Below are 25,489 nucleotides of genomic sequence, written 5' to 3'. Positions count from 1 at the left end.
GCACGACCGTTTCCTTTACTGCTGGTGGTGTCGGTGGTGTTTTTGGCGCGTGTGTGAGTGCGTCATCGCAAACCACCTATGTACACGCAGATGTGGCGGGCTGTTGGTGAGCAGGTGGCGCCGGGGGAAAGAAGGGGAAAGGAATCAAGATAAAACTCTCAGCCCGATGCGTGCGTACGCCAGTCGCCAGTTTCCGCGGCTCCGCGGGCCAGGAAGGGCGGACGCGCGAGGCTGTGTGCAAATACACACGGGTCACACACATAGGTAAATCAGTGATGCTGGATGAACTCTTTCCCACGACTACCACCAGATGTTTGCTCTGGTGGAACGACAAGATCTAATAGTAGATGACCGCAGGTGCATGGCCGATTTAATGGTTCTGGACCTTCTGCCAAAGTTCGGGTTATAAAGTCAAATACGCCTTGGTGTTTTTAAAAGGCCTGCACGTGAAAACGATTTGGCAGGAGTTCCAGCCATATACATGTACACACATACATGTATAGTGTGGACTATCAAGCTATAATTATTGTGGTGTATGGACTTATCATTGGTTCGAGGAAGGAGTAATGTACATGTATATCCAATCACGACGGAGTAATAAAATTAAATTCTAAACAGATGCGATGGCGAGGTGCGCGCGCGCGCGTGGATGTGGACGCGGTCCCACGCGCGGCTCATGTGCGTGGTTCTGGCGATAACTACTATGATGTTCCACTACGACTACGAGTACGAGTACACACGTGTCTAGCTTGGATTAGTGTGTCTGTGTCTACCAGGCTACCACTGGTTACCAGCTCTTTCTCAATCACCATTGCTACCCAAAGTGTAGTCTACCATGCATGTACCGTACTGGCACTTTCCAAACATGGCCTGGCCTCTCCATGATGTCATCATTTGTATTAATAAAAAATCACTGCTCGCTGTGTTCCGTCGATCGATTGAGGTTTCACTTAAGTAATAGTTCAGTTCAATGCGTTACTTGTACACATTTTCATGTTCACACGTCTGGCCTAGCCCAAACCATAGCGCCTACGAGACGGAAGTGCCTCGTTTCCATGCGATATCACACCATACACACATTCTACGTCCTGGTAAAATGGCAGCTACATGTCATCTACATGCCGCGCACTCTAGTCTGGGCCTTGGGCATGTGCCAGAGGAGCGCCAAAAACATTAGACGCAACACTCCGCCAGGATAACGCGCGGCGTCGGCGGCGACACCAACAAGGAAAACGTCGACGCGATCACGAGGAAAGCCTGATGAGTGATGGCCGTCCAGCCAGAGGATGGCTTGAGTCCAGCACCGAACGGAACTCACCCAACAAGGAGGAAACGAGATGTGGAAGCAAGCACCGACTGCTATCAATCCGACAATCGGCCGCCGCCTGTGCGTACACACGACATGTGAATCTGGGTCATTTCCAATTTCAATAATGACATCATGCATTCTAACGGTATTCGTATGGGTGTGCACTGTGCAGTATCTGAGATCATTGTACATTGTACATTATGACCATATTGCAGGCGGTGAGGCTTTGGCGGCCTGCCATTTTTGGCGCAATGCGCTTGGCCTAGCGACACGAGGGGGCGGATTGGGCAATAGCATACATGTAACAAATGGCTACGTCACGCCAACACTCTCATCGCAACATAATCATTACGTCACACGCACTCCGTGGCAAACACAGGACGTCAATGGCACCGTCTTTTAAATGAGCTCGAATTATTATTATTATGTATTCATATTTTAATAGGGCAGTCCCGAATGCAGATAGTATCGATGGACTTGGGTCAAAGCACGCGAATCAATGATAAAGAACCTTGCACCCTCCTGTCCTTTGACGTTTGATTCTTGAAGAAAGCGCTCGTTATGCTCCATATACTCCTCTGAGCTGATACTGTGGCGTGTGCTGGCAGCCGAGCAATGGCGGCTGTCTGGCGAACCGACGGAGGCAGAGAGAGATCGCCTCTCAATACCTTATCCGAATATCGCGCCGCGCTATCCATTGCTAGTCACTGGCCTACACACGTGCACATGTACATGTACTACAAGATCATGATTGTACTGAGTCTGTTCATATTAAATCATTCATTGAAGCTCAGAACTTGAGCAAAGCACATTGGTTATAGGTTGTATAGGTAAGACGTGAAGCCCGGGCCGTACATGTATTGTAATGCACGCAATTAACTGACGGCGGAGATCCACAGCGAAGGCTATCTTATGTGTAGTGGTTTACCTAAAACACGGTATGTGTCTGACATTCATGGGATCGCACATGGTCACAGGTAGTGGTTGCAATGCATCGACGGAATGGCTAGGCAGATGGAAGTCACTGTTTTTGGTCAATTGGCTACTAGTGTGTTCGATTTGTTTGACCACTAGCTCCGCACTCATACATGTACATGTACATATACATGGACAAAGACACAGGGTGTAATTACATGTAGCTCCATTGAGTGTCTCTGGTGCAGCTCAGTGGTTAAACACATACGTTCAGTTTCAAGGCGTGCATGCGTGGGCTTGATCCAGCCCAAGCACCACACTGCACCGTTAGAGAGCTCTTGGCACGAGCGTGAATCGGAACACACGGTAGCATTGCATGAGGATCGGAAGACATCGATAGGCCACTCAGAGTTGCTACCGCGATTGGGCCTCAGTTCAGTGACCTTAAAGTGGCCATAACATGTAGCTATTGATTTCCACAGTGCGCTTGAAACAGTATCGAAATTTCGAGGCCCCGAAATAGACAATCTATTCACGTACGTGTAGGAGAGTTGCGAACATGAACCAATCGTGTTGTGGACATCTACACATAATGTACATGTACATGTACATGTATGTTCGCTCCAAAAACCACAACTCATGACGAACGTTTCAAGCCTCCCAAAGCGCATAAGGAAGGTTCTGGAGAATTATGAAGAGCGGACAGAAGGTACCACAGGATGTCCGGATACTCCTGAATAACCTTGAGTATGGCCATGTATTGCGGAATACCAACGCTGTTCAGCTGTGCCACCACGGCACTGGCGCGTCCAATACGAGTAAACCATGCAAAGCCGGGGCGTCAAGAATGCCTGAACATCGCCACACACACAGTGATAGTGACTATCGCGGGAGTGTTCCTGAACAAACCGTCCATGTGTATGGTGGGCCCCTGATTCGGGAATCTCCTAGAAATCCATTATAGAGAGAGAGCGCACGACACCTTCCTCAATGTTATTCTAACAGTTCTAGCACCATTCCCATCCGACACATTCCAATTTGGCAATCCGGCACTGGGATAGAACCGCTACCAGTGGCCTTGATACCCAATTCTGTGCTGAGCAGGCAGAGGTATTCTGGAACACATTATTATTCAATTGTTATCAGCTTTTTAGAATTGACGTCACCAAGCAAGCTTGGCTAGCCTTCGCATAAGCCGATATCTGGAACAAATGGATGTGCGAAACCCACATCGGTCGTTTAACCCAATACAAGTTAAGTGCCGGAATAAGTTTTCACTCTTCATGTCCACCGCCCATGCACCGGTGGCCAAGCACTAGTATTTCAGGAACCACAATGCAATGTAGCTGACACGAAACACGAATCACAAACACGTATTTCTATGCATGTACTTGAAACAAGAACTGATTGAGCACGAGTATAGAACAGTAGTGAAGATTGATATTCTATTCATTGGCGAATTGGGTTCGTCTTTTCATTCTCACTTCATAGGTTCACGCAATTGGCTTTGGGAATAAATCCGTTCTCCAAGTGTTGAAAATTACTACAATTCATAGCTGGTCATGCCGCGGATCTGATCGTCTTTTATCGCCTTTTCTCATGCACGATCGAGAATGGATATTCGGAAGCCGAGTGAATGTTGACTCTGCTATTATAGCGCTGAATAACTGACTAAAGATTCCAGACAGACCAGAGGACATACACGCGTATTAAAATACACGTGTTGATCAAAATACAAGTATCGTAGTAGCGCCATACATGTAGTTTCGTTTCCAAATCGGCCACACGATAGTTCCACACGATAGTTCCGTGTGGACGGCCGCAGCTCCGAATTCCTACCCAGTTTAGCAACACGGCAAGGCTAAAAGCAGCGCAAAACTTTTAGCTTCCACCTCTGCGTTACTCCTGTAATCGCCGTGTATGCTCCCAATACCCAGTGCCCAGTGACGGCGGAATGGTGTTAGGACCAAAATAGAAGACGTTCGCTTCTTTTTCGCGTCCATTGCTGAATTGCGGCGATGCCTTCAATCGGCCTTTGGAGGTCGATGCATGGATGGATATGTTAGTTGGAAAGCGACTACGTGTACATGTCCATGCCACCGATCGATACTATCCCAGGTGAAATCGGCCGATAGGAGGGATACGACTTGTAATCAAGGGAAGTCGGTAAGGGAGACGTGCGCAGGTGCTTCGCGAACAGTGCCCTTTTTGGATTAAATTCCTGAAACGGATTGCTAGCGTGTGCAATGCAGTGTTACCGGAGAGCAGGTATTTCAGGCATGCAGCGCATTACTGCTGCACCTGTCGACCAGGCGAGCTAGCGAGTGGCAACCAAAGGCAAAACGAGGAGTCGTCATTGACCTTCTCAGCTCCGAATAAGTAGTTATATCGTGCATGGACAACCCTAAGCCCACACATTTTTTGGCGAGTACATTTACTACTAGTAACTTCTCTGCCCTTTGGTGTCTGAAACTTCTGCTACCTTCCAAGTTATCTAGTGAGAAGATTCTGCGACTTTGGCGGAAAAAGTTCGAGTAGTTCAACGTTACCTACACGTGTCTCTTCACACTGCAATGATCTCCACTGGGAGACACAAACACTCTTCTTGATAGCCACAGGAGTTGAGTTCCATTCCGTTCCCCGCCTCGCGTTCTAGCTGCACCCAGAGTCAGTGCTTGTACAGTGTAGCTCATGTCTTCGCCGCTATTACAGAATTCCTGGATCAATCACATAGCTTGCACTTGTCACCTAGCACCTGTCCGAAATGAATGATATTATTATGATCGACTCTACAACCAAGGCAGCAGACGTGTAATTACAATGATTGTATTTGCTCCGGAAACCACCCTTGCCTTTGCGCAATGACCTGAAGTCAAGAGAACAGGTCGGAATGCGAACACAAATTGCTTCGAAATCCAACATACGATGTACGTCATGTACATGTACGTGGGTATTCCAAGAAGCTCTGGAGCCGATTTCCGGATGCTTCCAACCATTCTAGGTGGAGACTCACATCACTCGAGATTCTTTTCAGGCCGAATTGCCAATTATTGTTCGGCCACCAGGGCGTGAATCTATTACCGCTCGCTTCGAGGATGTGCGCGCGCGTGCTCGCAGGGACGAACACTTTCAGCAAGTGATGGTAAGAATGCGACTAGTGGATGCTCCAAACAGTTGTCGTTCCACTGAATCCTACAGAGTATTCCACTGTAAAGTTGTGAAGCAGCAAATGAGCAAAGCAGCAAACCGTTTCGCCATTGTCCCTCACGTTTCGCTCAGTTAAATATCGAGTATTGCGCCTACCCGGTCGATTCCCCATGATACATGTACATGTACAATTTGGATTCACATTAGAAACATTTACACGGTCATAAATTGCACGACGTGGCTAATGCTGTCCCGTTACCAACAGCTGCTTTACAATCCCGCTGTACTAATTTACTTTGAGAATGTTTCTTGGTACATGTAAATTTTCCGCATTCTGCCGCAGTAATGGATTGGCCATTCGTCGAGGATATCGTGTAAAGGATGCATAGTCCTGTAAATAACTACATTGAGTACAATCCCACAACATGTTTTTATTTGTTGCGCATGCTTATGAATAGAGCGTGAGCTTGTTTGTACACGAGAGAGAGAGAGCGAGAGAGAGCGAGAGAGAGCGAGAGAGAGCGAGAGAGAGCGAGAGAGAGCGAGAGAGACCGAGAGAGAGGAAGAGAGAGAGGAGAGAGAGAGGGAGAGAGAGAGAGAGAGAGAGAGAGAGAGAGAGAGAGAGAGAGAGAGAGAGAGAGAGAGAGAGAGAGAGAGAGAGAGAGAGAGAGAGAGAGAGAGAGAGAGAGAGAGAGAGAGAGAGAGAGAGAGAGAGAGAGAGAGAGAGAGAGAGAGAGAGAGAGAGAGAGAGAGAGAGAGAGAGAGAGAGAGAGAGAGAGAGAGAGAGAGAGAGAGAGAGAGAGAGAGAGAGAGAGAGAGAGAGAGAGAGAGAGAGAGAGAGAGAGAGAGAGAGAGAGAGAGAGAGAGAGAGAGAGAGAGAGAGAGAGAGAGAGAGAGAGAGAGAGAGAGAAAGCTGTGTTGCGACTGAGTTTCATGCCATTCCCAATCACCAGGCAGCTCTGCTTTGTACGGCATTGAGCACTCTCTTCGGACAGTTGACCACCCTACTTTGGTGCGTGTTACCAAGACTAGAATACTCTTGGTGTTACCATGTTCACAAGTTGTAGAGGCCCAGTTATGCCCCAGATCTGTCCTTGAACTCCTCCTCTCGATGTGTTATATTTTTGAACTTAGACTGTGAGCTGCCGGACTGCATGTACAGCCATGACAATCCGCCTACAAACGTTAAAAACGCCCTCTCGGGAGAAGCCGAATGTAGCACGTTTGTGCCTAACGCCTGACGACCTTCGGATCAAGTAACATTCTCGGCAATACGGGGTAGATCTTCATTGTACACATATATATGCACATGTACATGAAGACCACAATGCTGATTGAGCAATGCATATCAAAATAGGGCATGATAAGAGCACCTGAGTTGTCACATTCTTTTTGTAAAACTACATTACACATGCACGTTTTTAAATTGCACACAGTCATCCTCAGCTAGCTGTTCGTTCTCCCCTAAACTAGCTTGACATGGCACCAACTACTAAAACGCCGCGCCATGGTGTCGGAGTGTTTATCTTGGGACAAGCAGGGGGTAACACAAACAGAGGATATGTCGCTGTATGTACATGCACGTTGCTAGCGCTATCAGACTAGGGAGGTTTAGTCCCACGTAATCCGTGGGTACTTTACGTGGGTGTACCACGTGATACTCAGTGACCCACGTACAGACGTTTTCTGATTCACGACATACCGTGTATGGAGGCTCACCCACGTTCCGCCAGAACGTGGGTGAAAATCAGAATGGAGCGCATTGTGCGAGCTGTGAGGGTGCTCAGCTGAAGAAGTTTCCGAAGCACGAAATCAAAATATTGGATGAGCTTCTTAGGCCGGGGTAGCTTCGTCTTTGACCAGGTTTTGGCCTTTAGCTTCATGCTTTTGTTTGTTCCATGTGACTAAACACAACATTGCAACGTGGGTGCCTTTCATCCACTTTACGTGGATCACCCACGTACGCGTTTCCGTTACGTGGGAACTAAACCTCCCTACTGTTGTCTGGACACAACTGGTCAGCGAAAAGGTTGCATTCCGCTCTACTGGTGGTCTTGTCGGAGCTGTGCCGACATGCCGCCTGTCATGTTGAGCTCAAACGAGCTGTACTGGTCCGGGACCTGTCACACTGACTCGCAGCCTCACACTTCACAGTGTGAGAGTCACAGCCTCACACTCCACTGACTCTCTGTCGCAGGGTTTGCCCGAGCAGTCAGAGGAAAGAAGCTGGCTCCGAAATCCCCGTGGGGCTCCGTCCGATGCTAGGTTTTGCCCGTATATTTGGACTGGATATAGCGCATGAGCGCGTGAGGTATCGCGGAATGTTCAGAAGATACAGTCTTATGCCCAGGCGTTGAGCTGTCACACAGTTGTCTGGCATACCTTTCTCCTTACCATTGCTGGCAAGTACAACAGATACTGTGTTCACGGATACTATAGCTGCACAGGCTGCAGCAATGCCAGCATCGTCACGCTTTGCCAATACGTGTACTGAGGAATGGAACCACCATAAATAATCTTTCTCTTTATTTCAGGATTACCCAAAGGCCTATGGGGGGGGGGGGGCATCTCCTATTTGTGTACATGTATATACAATGAACATTAGAGTTGTGAAAAAACCATGCCAGTACCGAACGCAGTAAAAGAGCGTTCCAACTACTAGTACATGTAACATTGGCAACCGTGTATGCTGAGCTCATCCTGCGAAGTGGGATGGTTCGATGTTATCCGCTTTTTTTAGCCTGCATCTCGGCTTTGTAAAGCCTCCAACACTCGTCAACAGTAACTGTTGTTGCTCTGTATATGGCAAGCCACGGATCGCTTTCCGGGAGTCAGTCCCCTAGCTGGCAAACTTCTGCCATCCCCAAAAAGGAAATCATCATTCTTGGTTTAGCCACCTTGCTGAATACAGCGATCAATGGAAGGCTTACCGGAGTAATAAACGGAGCACTCCGCCATAAAGGACGTGTATTACTCGGCCGACACAGAACTGGTACGAGTAATGGTCAACAACACCACTACTCTTGGTATGCAAAATCGTGGGAGTGTCCGAAACAATTTGTTAGCTACGACATTAAATTGAACAGATCCTTCAAGACTGCAGGTCCTACTCCATGTCCTGCAGCGACAATGAGAATATAAAATGTTTTCCTCGCGGCTTATTATTAATAACCTCATAATCGACTTAGGAGTGACGGTTTCAAAACACGGCCATCGGCATGCTTCGATGTGTATGGTATGCTACTGAGGTGACCATGAGAAAGCATTACTATGATGTTGTATCGGGTACGAGTGAACTCTCTACCAGGAGCAACAAAACGTCTACGTTCTGACACAGACCGTAGCATAAAAAGACGTTTAACCAACCATCAATTAAAAAAAACATTTATTGGCGGGAAGCCCGCAGCGACTCGTCAACAATTACTCCAAGAAGGGATGGTGATGACTGATGGGGTCAAAGTAATAATGCGATTGCTGCAGGGTTGCGTGTGTGATAATGTGTCTAAAACTCCTAATACAAATTATTGGCCAGTCACTTTCCAGGTACACGTACTTCAGTGTGTTGTAACGGGGTTGGCTAAATCCATGTGATTATTTTTTCGCTTAAGGTCAGACTTAGGCCACAAGGTACGCCAACAGACAAGAGCACTTAAGTTCAGGAGCAAACACAGCCAGGAATAGCCCCGCTGTTCAAACTCAAAACCTATAATTATGGCAAATACATACATGTAGCATACCCACGGTGTGTATAGCATGTAGCATGTGACATCAGAATGGAACAGACCGTAAGATGGCGGGACAATATCACACCTGGTGCGACCCTCAGACACAGAACCAACCCCATAGCCACGGGTACGTTGGTGGCAGGGTCGGTCATGACAGCCATCGTAAGTATAATGTTTACAACAGCTACTTTCTTTCTACATGTACAGTATCTGTCTCTCTTTCTTTTTCTCCCTCTCTTTCTCTCTCTATCCTTCTCTCTCTCTTTCGTTGTCTTTCTGTCTCTCTGTCTTCCTCTGTCTCTGTCTCTCTTTCTTTCTCTCTCTCTCTCTCTCTCTCTCTCTCTCTCTCTCTCTCTCTCTCTCTCTCTCTCTCTCTCTCTCTCTCTCTCTCTCTCTCTCTCTCTCTCTCTCTCTCTCTCCTTCTCTTTCTTTCTTTCTCTCTCTCTTTCTATCTTTCTCTCTATTTCTCTCTCTATATAGTATCATGTTACAGTGATGGAGAGTTACTCTTAACTCCTATCCATACATGTATGTCCTTTTCTCTTCTACATTCTCTCTCTATAGTTAATAAGTGTATTAGTTATACATGTCGTCAACCAAAGTCGTTGACTTTGTGACGTCTCGTCACATCGTGTCGACTAAAACAATCACACGCACGCACACCGTATGATTAATCAGCTCGCCACTATCATTGTATTGCTCTGTGGGAGAATTGAACACGATCGGGAGGAACGTCTAGTCTGGAGATCACGTACAGTACTGAATACATACACAAAGCGATTAATGCGACGTACACACCTTTAATCTACACGTACGTGAGCATTTCCAGACATTAGTAAGGGAACATGATCGACTGTCCACAAGAACCCGTTGGGCCACCTGGTTGTCTTGTAACGCTGGCAAGAATGAGAAGGAATTGGCTGTTTTCACTACATTATGGGTCGCTTCAGCGCGAGGAATTTTTTCCCATTCACCTTCCACGTGGCAACGCAGGCCCTCTATCTCACGAATTTCAGGATCAATTTCTGACGATATCCCCCCCCCCCCTCCCCTCCATGTACCCATTCCGAAACACAAACGGAAAATTGGGTTGATGGCAAACAACAGTCTGCCTGCAAATATCGGATGCAGCCAGGTGTACTCGGTATTCCACCCACAATGTACATGTACATGTAGGAACATGTAGGAACTGCCAATGAGATTGTCACACGTACTGTACTACTCTCTGTAGTACAAGTTTACCTGAATCAGCAGCCAGTGAATCCGATCGCGATGGCAACTGCAATTACATGTATTGTTATTGATTTTGTGGTCCATGCATGGAGTTTAACACAATGTCATGTACATGTACATTATAATGTTCCTATACAGAGTACGTTATATACATGTACTGGCACACTAGTCAGAACAACAGATGGCCTGATCAGTCACAACTTAAAGTTTCATGCCATCTCAGGCACTCATCAGGTGATATGAACATCAAGAAAAATAACCCACTATTTAAAGCCCTGTCTGGCGGGACAAGGATAACAGAAAGCGAGCTGGCACATGTACATGTACATGTATGGGCGTGTTTTAATGCTTTGAACCAAATCTGTAGCCTAGCTCGATTAACAGACGCCTAAATGCACATTTAATATGCAGTATAAAAAAAAACAGTTCTATTCTTGAATTAGACAGCCAGGAAAACATCTCGCAAAAGGAAGAATGCGATTCTAAAATTAGAGTTCTACACTGCATCTGTGCAGTTCTGCTTTTGCAGATGCGGCCAAGTGCGGAGGCACAGCTTATAACATGACCAGTTCGCCTACATGTACGTTTCGTTGCGGTAGGCTGCGCTCAGATCCAACTCCGGGCATTCAGGTGCATGCTCGTTTCCATAATCGATCCGATTAGCATCATACATGTAGATGTCCAAGTACACTGAATTTGTACGTCGAGTAATCAGCCTAACGGTTAGACACATTTTTCTGATTTCTTCTCCAGTGTGTGATTTATTGCATTTTAAACCATTGTGTAATTATTATTTGCCCGTAAAAGAGGCCTAAAAAAAGGGAAAAAAAGCCTAGACACACCCAAATACATTGTACAGGCATGTACAAGGTACAATTCTCACTTACGAAACTGAGCGGCAAGATTGCATGAACGGTCTTTTTACGTTTGTCTCCAATCATACATGTACATGTATACTGTGTTCACAGCCATTTTAGCTCCTTCCATGTATTGTGGCGTGGAGTAGCAATCAAAAAGGTGCGTCGTATTAAAAAAAAGGTCTCATCTTGTCTGTGGTATTGTGTAATTTCATTTTGTAAGGGTTTAAAAAAAGTTAAAATTAAACTTAATAATTCTCCTTACCCGTGGTTGGTGAGTAAGTCCAGCGCGGGGGGTCCTTGGCCTTGATGCGACTGATGCCAGCAGCTAGAGATTCGCGTCTGAGCGTACGGAGCCGGTAGGTGGTGGAGACGGGTGACCACTGACTTGCGTTCGTTGCCTTGCGGCGTTTCGTGTTCCTGCGTGCACTGCGGGGAGAACGCGACTGGACAGTGCGTCTCGCTGGCGCCCATCTAAGTACGATAATCTTCCAGAATGCTTGCGTGCGTGCTGTTGCCGTGTTGGTCAGTCAGTGTTTGGACAGTATACCCAGGGACAGTGTAGTGTGTAGGGACGGTCGGCGGACATGCTCTCTGCTCTCTGCTGTGTGTTGCATCCTGGTGGGTTCGCTGGGAGAGCGAAGACAAGGAAAAGGATCGTGCCAACCAGGAGAACGGTGCGAATGTATGGTCCGATTCTTCCGAGAGCAGGCCACGATGCGACCATGAGACTAGTGTGAATGCAAGCCAGGATAATGTATAGCAGCAGCTGCTGCTGATCGTGCGCGCATAATACTTGGATGAACTCAAGTGACGGGTGTTGCTGCATCAGTATGTGGTTTATAGCACACACACGTACGCAGACACACACACACGCACGCACACACACATGCTTGCCAATAGTAATTGAGGCGGTCTGCTTTGTTGCAGATGTGTGCCCATGGCGTCGCTCCAGGGTGCTGCACCGCAAACGTCCTGCACTGCAGTCTACCACGTTCGTCTGGCAGGAATTCCTCAGTCCGCATTCCGAGTGACTAGGGCCGGAGTTTTTTTTTATTTTATTTTTTTAGTCATGTACATGTACATGTATTTTGTGTGTGTCCCTGCGTGCGGTATACGTACATGTGCAAGTCAATGGGTGTTGGGAGAATGTGAGAAGAGAAACATGGTCTAAGGAAAAGGCAGACCGTGCTTCGCCAAAGGTTGAGGATTGAGAGAAAATGAACCCGTGCGAGCTTCATAATGCAACCATCCAAGCCCTTGCCGAATTTATGGTTACAACTCTTTCACGAAGAGAGGGCATTTTTTTAAGTGCCCTTTTCTCTATCACTACGACACTACGACACTACGACACTACCATCACTAGGGCATTCCCAAGTACTCGTATCTCTGCAATGGCCTCCTGTAACCTCTAGCCCTCCGATTAGAACAATTTCCGCGGCGCATTCAGCCGATAGTATGGGACCTACAATTGTAAAAGCTTACACCATTCGCCAATCCCTCGATCTGTACACATCGTGGTGTGGATTCACCGCTTCCACGAGTCGCTGAGAAGTCCGCGATCCCAGCAGTGTGGGCCACTCGACGGGGAGATGTTTTAGGAGAGAGTGCACTGAGTCTGTACACGGTGCCATTCTTGCTGCAAGGCACGCGATTAGTAAAGGAATGACTGGGGGCTACACACACCATTATTATCTGTTAGAAAAATTGGGAAAATGGTAATCAATTTTCACTTCGGCCATCCCCACTAGTTGTTAGTTGAAGAATTCCAAACATTGGTGCTCGGAAATTACTACAGGTAAGGAGAAAAGCGAGATCGTGCAAGACGGTGTACTAGTAGTTCTGATTGCCATGCATATCCTCGTATTCAGTATTCTTATTCCTCTTATCCTCGTACTCAGTATTCTTGTCAGGAATATACATGTACGATGTAACGGATTATAATTATTATTATTGGTGTGAATCCAAAACAAGCCACGAAATGTTTTGTGTGTGTGTGTGTGTGTGTGTGTGTGTGTGTGTGTGTGTGTGTGTGTGTGTGTGTGTGTGTGTGTGCTAAGGGGAGTGGTCAGAGAGCATGTCAACCGAAAGAGCTCCGCTCGCTCATAGGACATTCTGAGCATGCAAGAGAAATGTCTGGCAATAAAGCCATTGTCTACGTACATGCCACATGTGCATGTACCGGTGCATGTACATGTACATGTACAATACCATAATTCTTGTGTACATGTTGCATTGTAGAATTACAGTGAACCCTGTCTAAGACGACCGCTCAAAGGACCTTCAAAACGCGGTCTCCGTCACCAGGTGGTCTCCTTATCCAGGGTCATTTGAGTGGAAATAGCGTCCCTTGGTCCTGGTTGCCGTGGTCTTCTGGGACAGGTGGCCGCCTTACCCGAGTGGTCGGCTTGACAGGTTTCTACTGTAAGCCTGCAGTGCAGTCAAGAGTACAATTAGAACCTTCTGGCAGCTGATATTCTCTTGGGGTTATACTTACAGTATAACCTGTCAAGGCGACCACTCGGATAAGGCGACCACCTGTTCTAGAAGACCACTGCAACCAGGACCCAGGGGTGATATTTCCAGTTACTGTAATTGACCCTGGATAAGGCGACCACCTGGTGACGGAGGTCAGATTTTGAAGGTCCCTTGTGCGGTCGTATTAGATAGGTTTCACTGTATATTTACGTACCCAGTGCTGTACTTCTCTTGGTACTGCTGTCATGGCGCGATTTCCACATCTTCCGACCGCGGTGGAGATGTGACACCAGTGCTAACAGGAAACTCTGGCTCGGACTCAAACCACGGAAATGTATTTTTATTGTGGCCTGGAGAAGCAGTCACTAGCAAGGATTCATCTTTGCCCCGCAAGCATGAACAACATGCTCTTAATGTTAACACCCTGCACACACACTGTTCCAGTTGTTGCTAGCCGGACACCAGAGCGAGTAGAGACTCATGGAGTCATGTTTGGACCTGAGCCACGCCATATTCGGTGTTCGTGTCGCCCAACGCTGTTCGCGAAAAGACGATGGTCGCTCATGTACATGTACATGTACATGTATATGTATATCGTTAGCGCAGATGTTACTCTTCACGTGATTTCCACCGGGGGAGTGTCGTGATTACGTGGTGTCCACCCTGATATGGCCACGTGGTGTATTCCCCACATATCCGTAATACATAATTATACCTTTTGAATATTGTAAGTCTAGGCCATCGACTTGCATGATGGCGTACACCACCGTGTATGAGGAAGACGTCCACTCTGCATTGCCCACTACCAGCACCTCTATGTGAAATAGGGGACACCACCATCAAAGCAAATACATGTAAAAATACGAAAAGGAAGTAGATGGCCACTCCAGCTGACAAAATGCCTCGGTCTACTCTAAGAATATACACAATAATAGCGACCGGACTCAAAATCGTCATGATTGTGGTAGGGGAATCCCCCAATGGACATCAACAACGCCTTGGTGGAGTGATGTCCGTCTGCTGAAGAAAAGGCCTCTTTTACGGGTAAACAGTGGCATGGCGGATGATAAGAACACAACACCGAAAAATGAAAACAAGTGTATGTCCGTCTGCTTCAGCTCATGATCGTGTTGGTAGTCGTGGTGCCCAGCTCTTAGCAGCCATTAAAGTTAATACCATCGCTTATCTCTCTCTTTCTCTCTTTCTCTCTCTATAGTATCTCTCTACCTCTTTCTCCCTCGTTGCTGGATACCAGGGTTCCATAAAGAAATCCGGGCCATCAGCTCGCCTGGAAGCGGACATTAATTGCACACGGTGCCGCCCAGAGTGTCCCGAGTCTACCGCGAGCCCTGAATCTCTTAAAGGCAGTCTACCAACCGGGTGTCTGTGAACCGATCAAGTGATGTATGCACGCTGGTGTGCGCACACATTAATTCTTTAGAAGGCCATACAGGCCATATGCCTGTTGCGTGTTGTTGGTAACAAGTAATTACTTGTACCGGAGGACACTGTGGCTTAGCAGATGGTTTATCATGCGAGAGACGTGTTGAGGCTTGGCAGCATCGCCATAACTTCACAGACACCAACCACAGGACGTGCCGGAACTGCTGCTGGCCGCCTTTCATTCGAAGCGGATGCCATCGACTGGTCCGGATGATTGGTCGGGCTGGATTCGTGATAGTGTCATCGATTTATCTCCAAAATACCGCCAAAAAGTCCAAGTCTATGGTTGTTCGTGCATAGTCATTTTTCCAAGTACTCGCGACTCCACTGCAGCCATTTGCACTTTGCTCCGGATCTTATGAAGCTCTCTCAGTTAGGGTTCGATCAGTATCCATCTTGAAGCCAATGTCCAGCCATGACCTCGGAGTTAAAATCAGGAGTCGCAAAATTACGACTCCAGGTTCGAATACAGCAAATGAAGCACCTACACAGCATGAGAGGGTAACATGTCTCACATTATAAATTCCTGACCATTATAGGGTCCGGCGGATTCTGCCGGCAGAAAAATTGGCAGAATTCGGTACTTTTTCTGGTAAGTTTCATGCATGTTTGGCATGTGGATAAAGAAATGGAGCAGAATTCGAGGAAATGCCCGCCGTAAGGTTTGTATGGTTCTGCAAATTTCACTGCTTTTCGAGCAGAATCCGCCGGTCCCTAGACCATTATAGTCATGTAAATCACAATTTAAATGACTACATGTACATGTAGGTGTACAGTGGAATGTCGGAATTCAGATCGCCTTTCGGACGGGGCAAAGTGGTCTAATTTCCAAGGTGGCCTTCTTGTTGTTGTATACGTCTAATGGCCTGATTGCGAACATGACTATCTTGCATCCTCGCGTATGGAGGAGAATTTTGGAACAAAGCAAAAGTGGCCGGATCGGCGAGGTGATCAGTTCAGTGAGGTGTTCGGCTCAGTGAGGTGGTCGGTTCAGTGAGGTGATCAGTTCAGTGAGGTGGTCGGTTCAGTGAGGTGGTCAGTTCAGTGAGGTGGTCGGTTCAGTGAGGTGGTCGGAAATAGAGGCTCCACTGTATATGCATCCAGACGACGGTCAAAAACCTTCTGACCATTCCACACATCATGTGCAGTGACTTATGATTTACTACACATGTATAAAACACTTTAGTCTTTCCTCTCTGATGTCCAACTCTCCTTGCGCATGTAGGCACCTCACTGCTTCCTTTTCTCCTCTTGCTTCTGTTCAATATCATCTATGCTGATGGTTCTCTGTTCTCCAGATAATTAAACAACTGTTGCCGATCACAGCTGAGCAACGCCGCCTTAGCCTTCAATTTGGGCATCGTCGGTGGAGACATCACAGTCATATGTTGCCTAGCACGATATCTAACTACCTTACTGAAGTCCTTCATGTCCACGCTACACATGCACACTGCTATTAAGTACATGTACAGTCAACTTCGCTTATAACGACACTCGGCAGGGCATCAGAAAAGTGTCCTTATTAGCGAAGTGTTGTTATACCCGAAGTCTCATTGTATGTACTACAGTTGGATGGGACTTTGCTCTGGGCATGGAAATTCTGTCGTTATTCCCGGATTGTCGTTATATCCGCAGTCGTTATTAGCGAAGTTGACTATACCAAGCAAGGCGTTGGTAACGTAAACAAACTGGTCTTGCGTAACCCGCAGGCGTAGGGCTACAAAGGCATTCAGTGATTCACCGCCTCCTCACTCCAAGTCGTAAACAACCTCACCTTCTTTCTGGCAAGAGTTCAGAAAAACGGTTATCTGGCTTGTTCGCGCCCATTGTAAACCCACCCGACAAGATGATAAGGAAATTGCAGACAGCTTGAGCAGTAGCTAGATAACTAAGATAGAGATATCACCCAGGTGCATGTATGAGTCACGACACATTGCAAGTATCGGTTTGAACAGTCACTACAGCCACACTAGTCTAGTTTGACCACCCACCACTGACGGGTTGCTCCGTCTGCAACACGTTACCACTCTTGCCCTGACCACTTTTCGTAACCATGCCTATAAGGACATGTATAAGGGGGGGGGGCTGACAGGCGCACGGATGCCCGTCCATGTCTGCGACAGCCCTGCACACCGGAGCAAGTGTGCAAACTGTTGGCACTGTCTCAACGCCTGTTGACATGACCTGTCATTCCTACCACTACCCGTCACTATCTACTCACTCAAGTCGCACCTCGGATTCGGCGAGATTCAAATCGAATCCAAAAGGCGCCGGCAAAGCTTGTTGGCAAATAATTACTTCAATTTACTTGTAAACAAGATTTTTGTATGGAACTGAAGCGCGAGATATGCGATGACAAGTCCTGTCAGCTGTCAAAGAGCTGATGACATGGACCTTGGTGGACAGTAGATGCCTGCGTCGAGACTACATGTACACTACCGACCATGAAGCGATGCTGCCATGCTGTGTCCGTCATGCCTCATGGCCCGGGTGTGTGTGGCATGCCAAGTCTAGCCGTGACTTCGTATCAGGGCGGCGATGACACACTATTGACAGCTGCTGTCAGTGAATGACGTCAATGCGTACATAGTTCGCGCCGCTGCACTGTACCTATCAGTCGCTAACACACCTGCATGTTATCTGCCCTGTCAACACTGGCGTCGCCGACGGAGGATAATTGCCTGGGCCACACGGTAAAATCGTGTGCTCCGCCAGACGAAAGCGTGAAAAACGTGAGCCCGTGGCGGTCCTACCACGAATACAACGTGCGCGAAGAATTGCGGCACGAGCCCTGCAACGCGCTCTTCAGCACACCAGCATTCCTCCAGCCGGAAAAGTGGTCTTTCCGAGAGGCTTTGGTAGACTTCAAGTTATAAAGATCATCTACTTTCCGCAGTGTATGTAGCTTAGAAGACCTGACAGTTGTCAGAAGCCAAGTTCTTAGAACTGCAATAGAACGATCTAGGTACGTAAGTCGTTTGGCAAAGTGCCATGGATCAAGACAAAACCAAAGTTGTCCAAATAGGTAGCTACAGTTCGAGCACCTCCCCCCTTCTGGAAGCTCTTCCAAATCCGCGCCCGGATCACACGGCTGGTCGTGCGCTCTGTAAAAGTGCGTGTCCGTGTGTGTGTGCGTGCGTGTGCGTGTGTATGTGTGTGAGAAATTATCCAAGCGCTGGAATTTGTTCCAGATCTCGTCGCACTCGTAAGTGTGCATTCCTTGATACAAGCAGCTCGAGCAACTCCATTCCTTCTCCACACCAGTATGCCAATCAGGGTCGACGGCAGCCCCCCCCCCCCCCGTGAAGGCAAGAAGACGCGATACATGTAGTTTAGGAGACTCAGAGCTAACATTTCTCCCCTCAGATTGTCCGTAGAGTGTCATTAGATATCCAAGTGCCTCCACCTATATGTAGTTGCAGCACCAGGCTTGCCTCCCAAACGCATCTTGTCTCTTGCGTGTGGACGATTTTCGTCTATCTCTCACACAAAACACACGGTAGGGAGAAGGGAGAGAAAACCTCGACCAGTGGAATGCTATTCAGAGCTGCACGCGTTTGCAATTGTCAGATTTCTGTAGGGTATGGGGAACTAGACCTCCCAAAAACATTATTCAGCTATCGGAGGATAGTTCTTGGCACAGGACACGTGTAATAACTTTGTCCAACGCAGTCCAATCGGTGCATGATTTAGCGGACTAAGAAGAATTGCAATCCGATGCACCGAAGATACGGAAACAGCTATTGGACGATAGTCCTTGGCTCAGGACCCGTGTGATAACGTTGTGCAATACAATCAAATCTGTGCATGATTTAGCGCCTTGGTATCATCGTGCCATATACATGTACATGTATTTCAACAGAGGCGACACAAGACGCCAAAGCGCCAGCCGGGGGGTGGGGAGGTGATACCCGTACTTTGAGCGGTGAAATAAAAATAACGAGGTTTGCCGCATTGTGCTACTTGATCGAACAACACCCACCACATACCAGGCAGGTAGCATAACGAGTGAATACAGTGGAGATTGGCAGATAGAGCTCGGTCACAAAAGAGGCGGATGGAGTTCCTAGAAACACGATAGTGTGGTTACAAAACACAATATGGGACGACTAACTTCATCGACGGAACAGTCATCTTGCCGAAAAAGGAAAGAACTCGTACTAGTAGTGGTTGTCTAAGATTGCAGTGAAGAGTGTACTTTCCTGGACGCTGGATACAACCTCCTGCAGGAGACGATGTCGACAAAAATGGATCCAATTGGGGCAAGCGTAGTGTCTGTGCCATACGTCCGAGCTTTGCCAATCAGTGTGAGGAGGGAATTGGGAGTCGTCTGGCCAGCCAGTTGGCATTCTCTTCGTAGCTCCCACCAGAGACAACCCCGCCAAGCGTCGCGTCTTGCTCGCAGCTCGATTCCAGAGCTCCACGTGGTGGCATCTATTTGCATCAAGCTATCAGCGACATCCAGGGTGGTCTCCATCAATTAATTATTGTTCTCCAAGAATTCACGCCATGGCAAAGCACATCTGCTATCAGTCAATTACAGTGGCCCTAACATTTTTACTGGTAAGGAATTCTCTTCATTTGGACGTAGAAATCTGCAGCAGAAGAGAGCACGCCCGAGGAGCGCTGCAGTGTGAAATCACCTCCAGGGGCTCGGCGTCGCGTGCTTGTACCAAAGGTAGGCACGTCACGTACCACCGAGTACGATTCAGCTAATTGTATGCCTTGGCCAAAGCAAGCTGGGACAAGATGTGCTCGGCTGCAGATGAGATAGCTCCTCCTTTGGACGGCCGTGATGATTTCCCCAGGTATGCTAGTAGTACGACTCCGAGGCTACAAAGCGCGATGTCGCCACTGGATCCTGGCTGCCGCAAAGCGTAGCGCGTCGTTTCGGAGGAGTCGCGGTAGACGATGCGACGGGAGACAGTGCGCGCGACAGAAAGTCTGACATGCTGATGTGTCGGGGAGACGCGACACGTCACTGGGAGATTGACATACACGCGAGTACATACGCAGTGCACATACACATATCAGGCATACTAACCTGTCTTAGTATGTACACTGCTCCGTGAGGTGTATAACTATTAAAAAAAATCCTTAAACAATAAAAATTACAATAAAATAAGAAGGTTTCTGCTGCTAGCATGCTGAGTGTAGTCGCAAAACGTCACTGACGTCAGTACACTACTGGACAATCACGTAGGGTGAGGTGTATATCAGTTCCGGTAACTAGCGGGTCTGGGAGTCCCTAGTGACTGGTACATTATACATGTGCTATGTAATTCGTTGTTACTCTTTGCACGTGCTAGCAAGGTATTCTGCACGTGCTAGCAAGGTATTCTGCTCGTGCCTACTACGCATGCTAGCGCCGCAGACGGATTTTTCCTGGATTCTCTAAATGGCTCAACTGCCGGACAACTAGTAATACGCCCATTACCTGTGAGGCCTTGGACTTGGCAAGTAGCCCATGTTCTGGCAGAGATAGTCGAAATACAATGCATTGCAGACGTACTGCTTGAGCTGCACGTGGCGTGGAGCACGCTCTGCGCACGACTTTAGCCGCGGCTTGGGAACCGTGATGACGTCAAGGCCCCATGGCAACGGACAAGTCGCTGACCACATCCATGCAATACGGTTGACAAGGAGAAGGTTATGCTGCTGCTGTTGCTGCTTCGCCATTCTCCATGCGTGCATATAGTAGGCACACCTCAGCTCCTCAGCAATCCCTTGCAAGGATTACGAACGCCTATAGCGACCCTACCACATGCTAGACGCAGGCGACGAATTGAAGTCGAGATTACGGGAAACCTTGGAAAGGGCTGCAGGAGACTGCAGTTGAGCGTCGGAATGCTTTGCTGAATCGCTCGAGCCTCCAGAGTATTTGTGTTCGAACGTCAGTGAAACCATCTGCTCATTACTGAACAAAAGAGCTGTAGCTACTTTGAAGAAATTCTTCAAAGTGTAGAATCCTATCAATGTGCTCCAAGCGAAAATGGCACCAACAGATCAACAAGTTGACTGTCGTTTGAGTCAGAATTTTATCTAGGCTCTCCCACAGATGTCTTGCGCGAAGATGGTGTTGTTTCATCACTTCATCGACCGGAGCTTTCGCACTGCACCTGTGGTATTGGCAGCAGGGATCATGAGATAAATAAAAACTGTCAGAACTGTATGAACAGTGGAGTGAGTCTTCGCACTTCGAGAACTGTGTGGAGCGAAACAAAAGGTCTCCCTACACCTCCTGGCCCCGCCTAACTACCTACCTACGGAGTGTGGGGAGGGGGGGGGGGGGACAAAACAAAGTTCTAAGCAAAACAATAGCACAACAGTGGGGTCGTACCGGTCATGCATTACCGAAGTCGCTACCTCTATTCACAACGTACAATATACCACCTCTTGTACATGTAATATGGAACAGTGAAAAGCAGCGCCAGTTGAGTTGTCACCATTATTCCGAGCCCTAAGAAACAGTCATCAGTACGGACAAGCCATGATTGTGGAAGGCAGACAGGCATCGCCACATCGTACAGCACTTCCTGAAACTGTATTCATAATTATGGTGGTAAACACGCACCTGGCAATATGGCGGTAAATACACGCCGTACACATGGTACAGCACTTCTCCAATACTCAATCGGACAATGCTGGCGTTGGCACTAGTTTTCCGCGAGCCTGTACTGTTTGGTTTGAGCAGGGATGCGACTCTGAAGATCTCTACTCTAGCTCTGACGCTGTTATCCTGTCTTGCACGGCGCCGGCGTTCCTTTACGCGTGAATGATGGGAACACCCAGGCCAGGGAGTAGTACTACTACTACTTCAAAGTAGTAAACCCTTACTAAACCGTGACCTGGTATTTTACTACTCCCTGGAAACACCCAGTGTTTTACTAAAAATGTAAGCAAAAAAGCATCAGTATTTTACTACTCCCTGGAAACACCCAGTATTTTACTACTCCCTGGATACACCCAAACGGCCAGTGTAACACCGGGCACGGACGGTACTAGACAGGATGGTAGCAGGAGTGCATGTACACTGCATCATGATGATCATGGAGATACCTGTCCCCAGAAACTCCTAAACGGCAGAAGTAGCCATACATCTACTCCATAGTTACTGGAGTGTGCTGCTAAGCCTAGGCTGCCATGCCAACTCGAGAACATAGAGCCACTACTACAGTACTAGAGCTAGAGTAGAGAGTAGAGACTACGTAGTGTAGGCTAGAGCCTAGAGCCTAGAGGGTGTAGAGTACATGTTTTGCAGTAGAAAAGTACGTCACCAGTAGTAGTAGTGTCTCGTCTTCAGTGTCGACTTGTTTTATTCAAAGCCCCACATTTAAGTGAATAATAGCAAGAAGGTACAAGAGAAGAGCTAGAGAGAAAAGGGAAACCAAGGAGGAGTCCAGGTGGAAAAGGAAAAATAAAGACTAGAATATTTTAGATTAGAACATTGAAAGGATCGGTCACGCAATACGGTGTCTCTTCAGTAGTGCGTTCCATCGAACCCCGAAGGACGAATACTTGCTGAAGTCCTGTCTGCTTGGCGCCCGGCCTCCACAATGCTTTGTGATGTGTATATAGTTACATGTAGGGCTCTAGGCTGGCTTGACTCATGGAAATATCTCGTTCGCCTATAGGCTGTTGCTATCAGCGAGTGGTAAACCGTATTACTTGATGCCGGTATTTTACGACTTTCTGGTTGATATGTACCGCACAGTCAGATCTCCCATAACCGCACACATGATCCGTTTTCCACAAAAAATATCCGGATAGGCGAGGGAACCGGATAATCCAACACACATACTGTATGATATAGATGTAAATCGGTAACCAAGGGTTTTGTTCCGGACTGCGAGGGATCCGGATAAAAGAGGACCGGACATTGTCCGGTCCTCTTTTCCGATAAGCGAGGTCTGACTGTACTAACAAATGTCTTAGTCAACAGCCAATTCTGTCGGTCTAAAACTTCGCACGTTGTAATTCACTTTCCCATGGCCTGGAATCTGCAGGGCAATGTGCATGTAGTCAGAGGGAGCCGGATAGAAAGAAAGGGCAAAATCGGTCGCTTTATGTTTACGTTGTATTTCACCGACCTTCCCATGGCCTGGAGGCCAATATACCGTCAGTCAGCGGAAGCGATAGTCAGCCATGGCACGGGAAAAAGGGTATTAAAGAAAGATAGAAGCATGTAACAGGCAATAATGACCGACTTGGCAATGCGAAGCAAAGACAAGCAAAGGAAAACGATGAGAAGCAATGAGAATCAATAATAATATTAGAAGCAAAGAGAAGCAAGGCAGGATTAAAAAACAAACAGAATGTGTGCTGGCACGACAAGTACCGTGAGCGGGTAGTTACATGGGACTAGTAGAGGCTAGGCTGGTGGAGCTAGCATCAGCCTCCTGTTGAGCTTGACATCTTTTGAGCCTGGTTTAATACTGCTCTAAGGTTATGTAACGGGTTTGAGGACAGAACGGCGGTTTGCCAGAAAACGGCTCAGAGTAACGACGGGCTTTGCTTCAGTCGTTGTGATCAACTCTCACAACAATCCCACGTACAGAATTCAGCGCAGCGGGGGAAAAAAAGGAAGACTGAAAAGAAAGATGGCCGTCGAGGATAGGAGTGGCTTCACAAAGAGGCGACTTTCGCTCCCAGTCCCCGACCATCCATGCCAGCACTGGTGTTCACTACTGCAAGGAATGTTTAAAGCAGAATGATCGATAGCAGTTGCACAAGATACAGTTACCCCGGTAGTTTAACCTGGTAAAACAACAATAGTATTTTTTATCTCTTCACTTGCAACTCATGGACGATTAGAAAAATGAAGACGATATCACGAAAAGTCGGCGTGGAGAAAGATTGTACTCTTGGTTGCTATAAAATATCAAGAAGGGAAGTAGAGGCCATGCTACCGCCGTTGACAGGAGTGAACATGCGCTGAATACCAGCGTCGAAAACGTGAAACTGACGTGTGTATGCTGTATGAAAGTAATGATGTAGTAAAAGAGGCGGCGAGATTTTCCGGGTGCTAATCCGCACTTGAAAGAAAACGCCTTGGGATGTGGCAAGAAATGAATAAAAATTAATAAAAAACGAAACACTGGGCATCCCCAGCTGTTCAAGAACAGGAAAGAAGGATGGAGAGCACTCAGGACATTGCTTCTATTCTCTGTCGCTGTTTTCTGGAAACACATCGCTCCTGGAGGGGAAAACGCCCACAAGTCCGGCCGATGGCAGATCCATATTGGAGTATTTCATTCCCAGGCACGAGCCCGGAGGCCCAGACTCAGACCCCACGGCTGCTGAAGTCTCTATGTAGCGGGTCGGCTTCGCAACGGTGGACCCTGGCGGCGATTCATGATCGTCCACTTCGAAACCGCCCTCTTGTGCCGAACACATCTCGTCCAAGGGCAAGATCAGCGAAGTTGCTGCTTGTTGGCTCAGTGGCGACGTTTTAAGCCCGCCGCCCAGCGACAGGGAATTGAACAGGCGCGGTGATGCCATGAGCTGTCTGGCGTCCTTCAAAGGCAAACGTGGTCTGGTGGGCGGTGACGATGACGATGCTTTTTCAGGTAGTGAACATGCACGAGATAGTGTGGATCTTGCTGGCTGTGATGGCGGTGATGGCGATGACGATCTCTCCGACGGCGTAGCGGATCTTGCCACCACCGACCAAGATTTTGCGAACACTGACTTTGGCGACCATGATTTCTTAGGTGGTGGCGATGATCTAGCAGGTGTCGGCGTCGGTGGTGGTGGTGGTGATGATCTAGCAGTCAGTGGTATCGGTGGTGGTGATGCTGTCTCTGGTGATGTCAGTAATCTTCCAGCTGGAGGCAATGCTCTTTCCGCTGCTGGCGGGAATGCTCCTCCCGACGGTGGTGATGCTGTCTCCGGGGATGTCAGTGATCTTCCTGCTGGCGGGCACGCTCCTTCCGACGATGGCAATGGTGTTGTACGCGTTCGCGGTGCATTGCCCTCGCCACTGCCAGTCGAGGAGGCATCCAGGGAATTGGTGTAAGACCGCAGCGGAGCGAGGGAAGCGAACGTCCTTGTGGACGTTGACGATGGCGAGCGATGGAGGCTAGTCCCACCCGAGCGGTTAGGGTTATAGTAGTAGTGCTGATGCAGTTCCTCTGGCGCACCACCGGAGGCCGTTGACGAGCACTAGAAATGCGGTAAAAACAACAGCAAGATATTGAACGGGAATCATCTTTATGACATTGCCACTCATCCTTGTCCTACTACACTCGTGCAAGAGTGCATGTACCATAAACAAAACCCTGTCAGAGCACCCCGTCTCTCCCATGTGCTCCTCCCTGGCTTCTTGTCAGGGTAGTGATTATCATTGTATTATTGTATGACTCTGTGAAGTGCGATGGCGT

At 47.9% G+C, this 25,489-nt stretch overlaps 1 protein-coding gene across 1 annotated transcript in view; it reads right to left on the bottom strand.

The window, feature by feature from the left end:
- Positions 1-23,755: 23,755 nt before the first annotated feature.
- LOC135825979 (mucin-2-like) overlaps positions 23,756-25,489 on the bottom strand; it is a 29,135-nt gene continuing 27,401 nt past the window's right edge. Inside the window, exon 5 of the mRNA XM_065338614.1 lies at positions 23,756-25,271. Within this exon, the coding sequence (XP_065194686.1) occupies positions 24,267-25,271 (1,005 nt within the window). The 3' untranslated portion in view covers positions 23,756-24,266. The remainder of the gene's footprint in view (positions 25,272-25,489) is intronic.

Source organism: Sycon ciliatum, chromosome 10 (genome assembly GCF_964019385.1).
Source record: "Sycon ciliatum chromosome 10, ocSycCili1.1, whole genome shotgun sequence".
Lineage (NCBI taxonomy): Eukaryota > Metazoa > Porifera > Calcarea > Leucosolenida > Sycettidae > Sycon > Sycon ciliatum.
The sequence above is the reverse complement of the archived record's forward strand: the minus strand, read 5'-3'. Positions and strand labels throughout refer to the sequence as shown.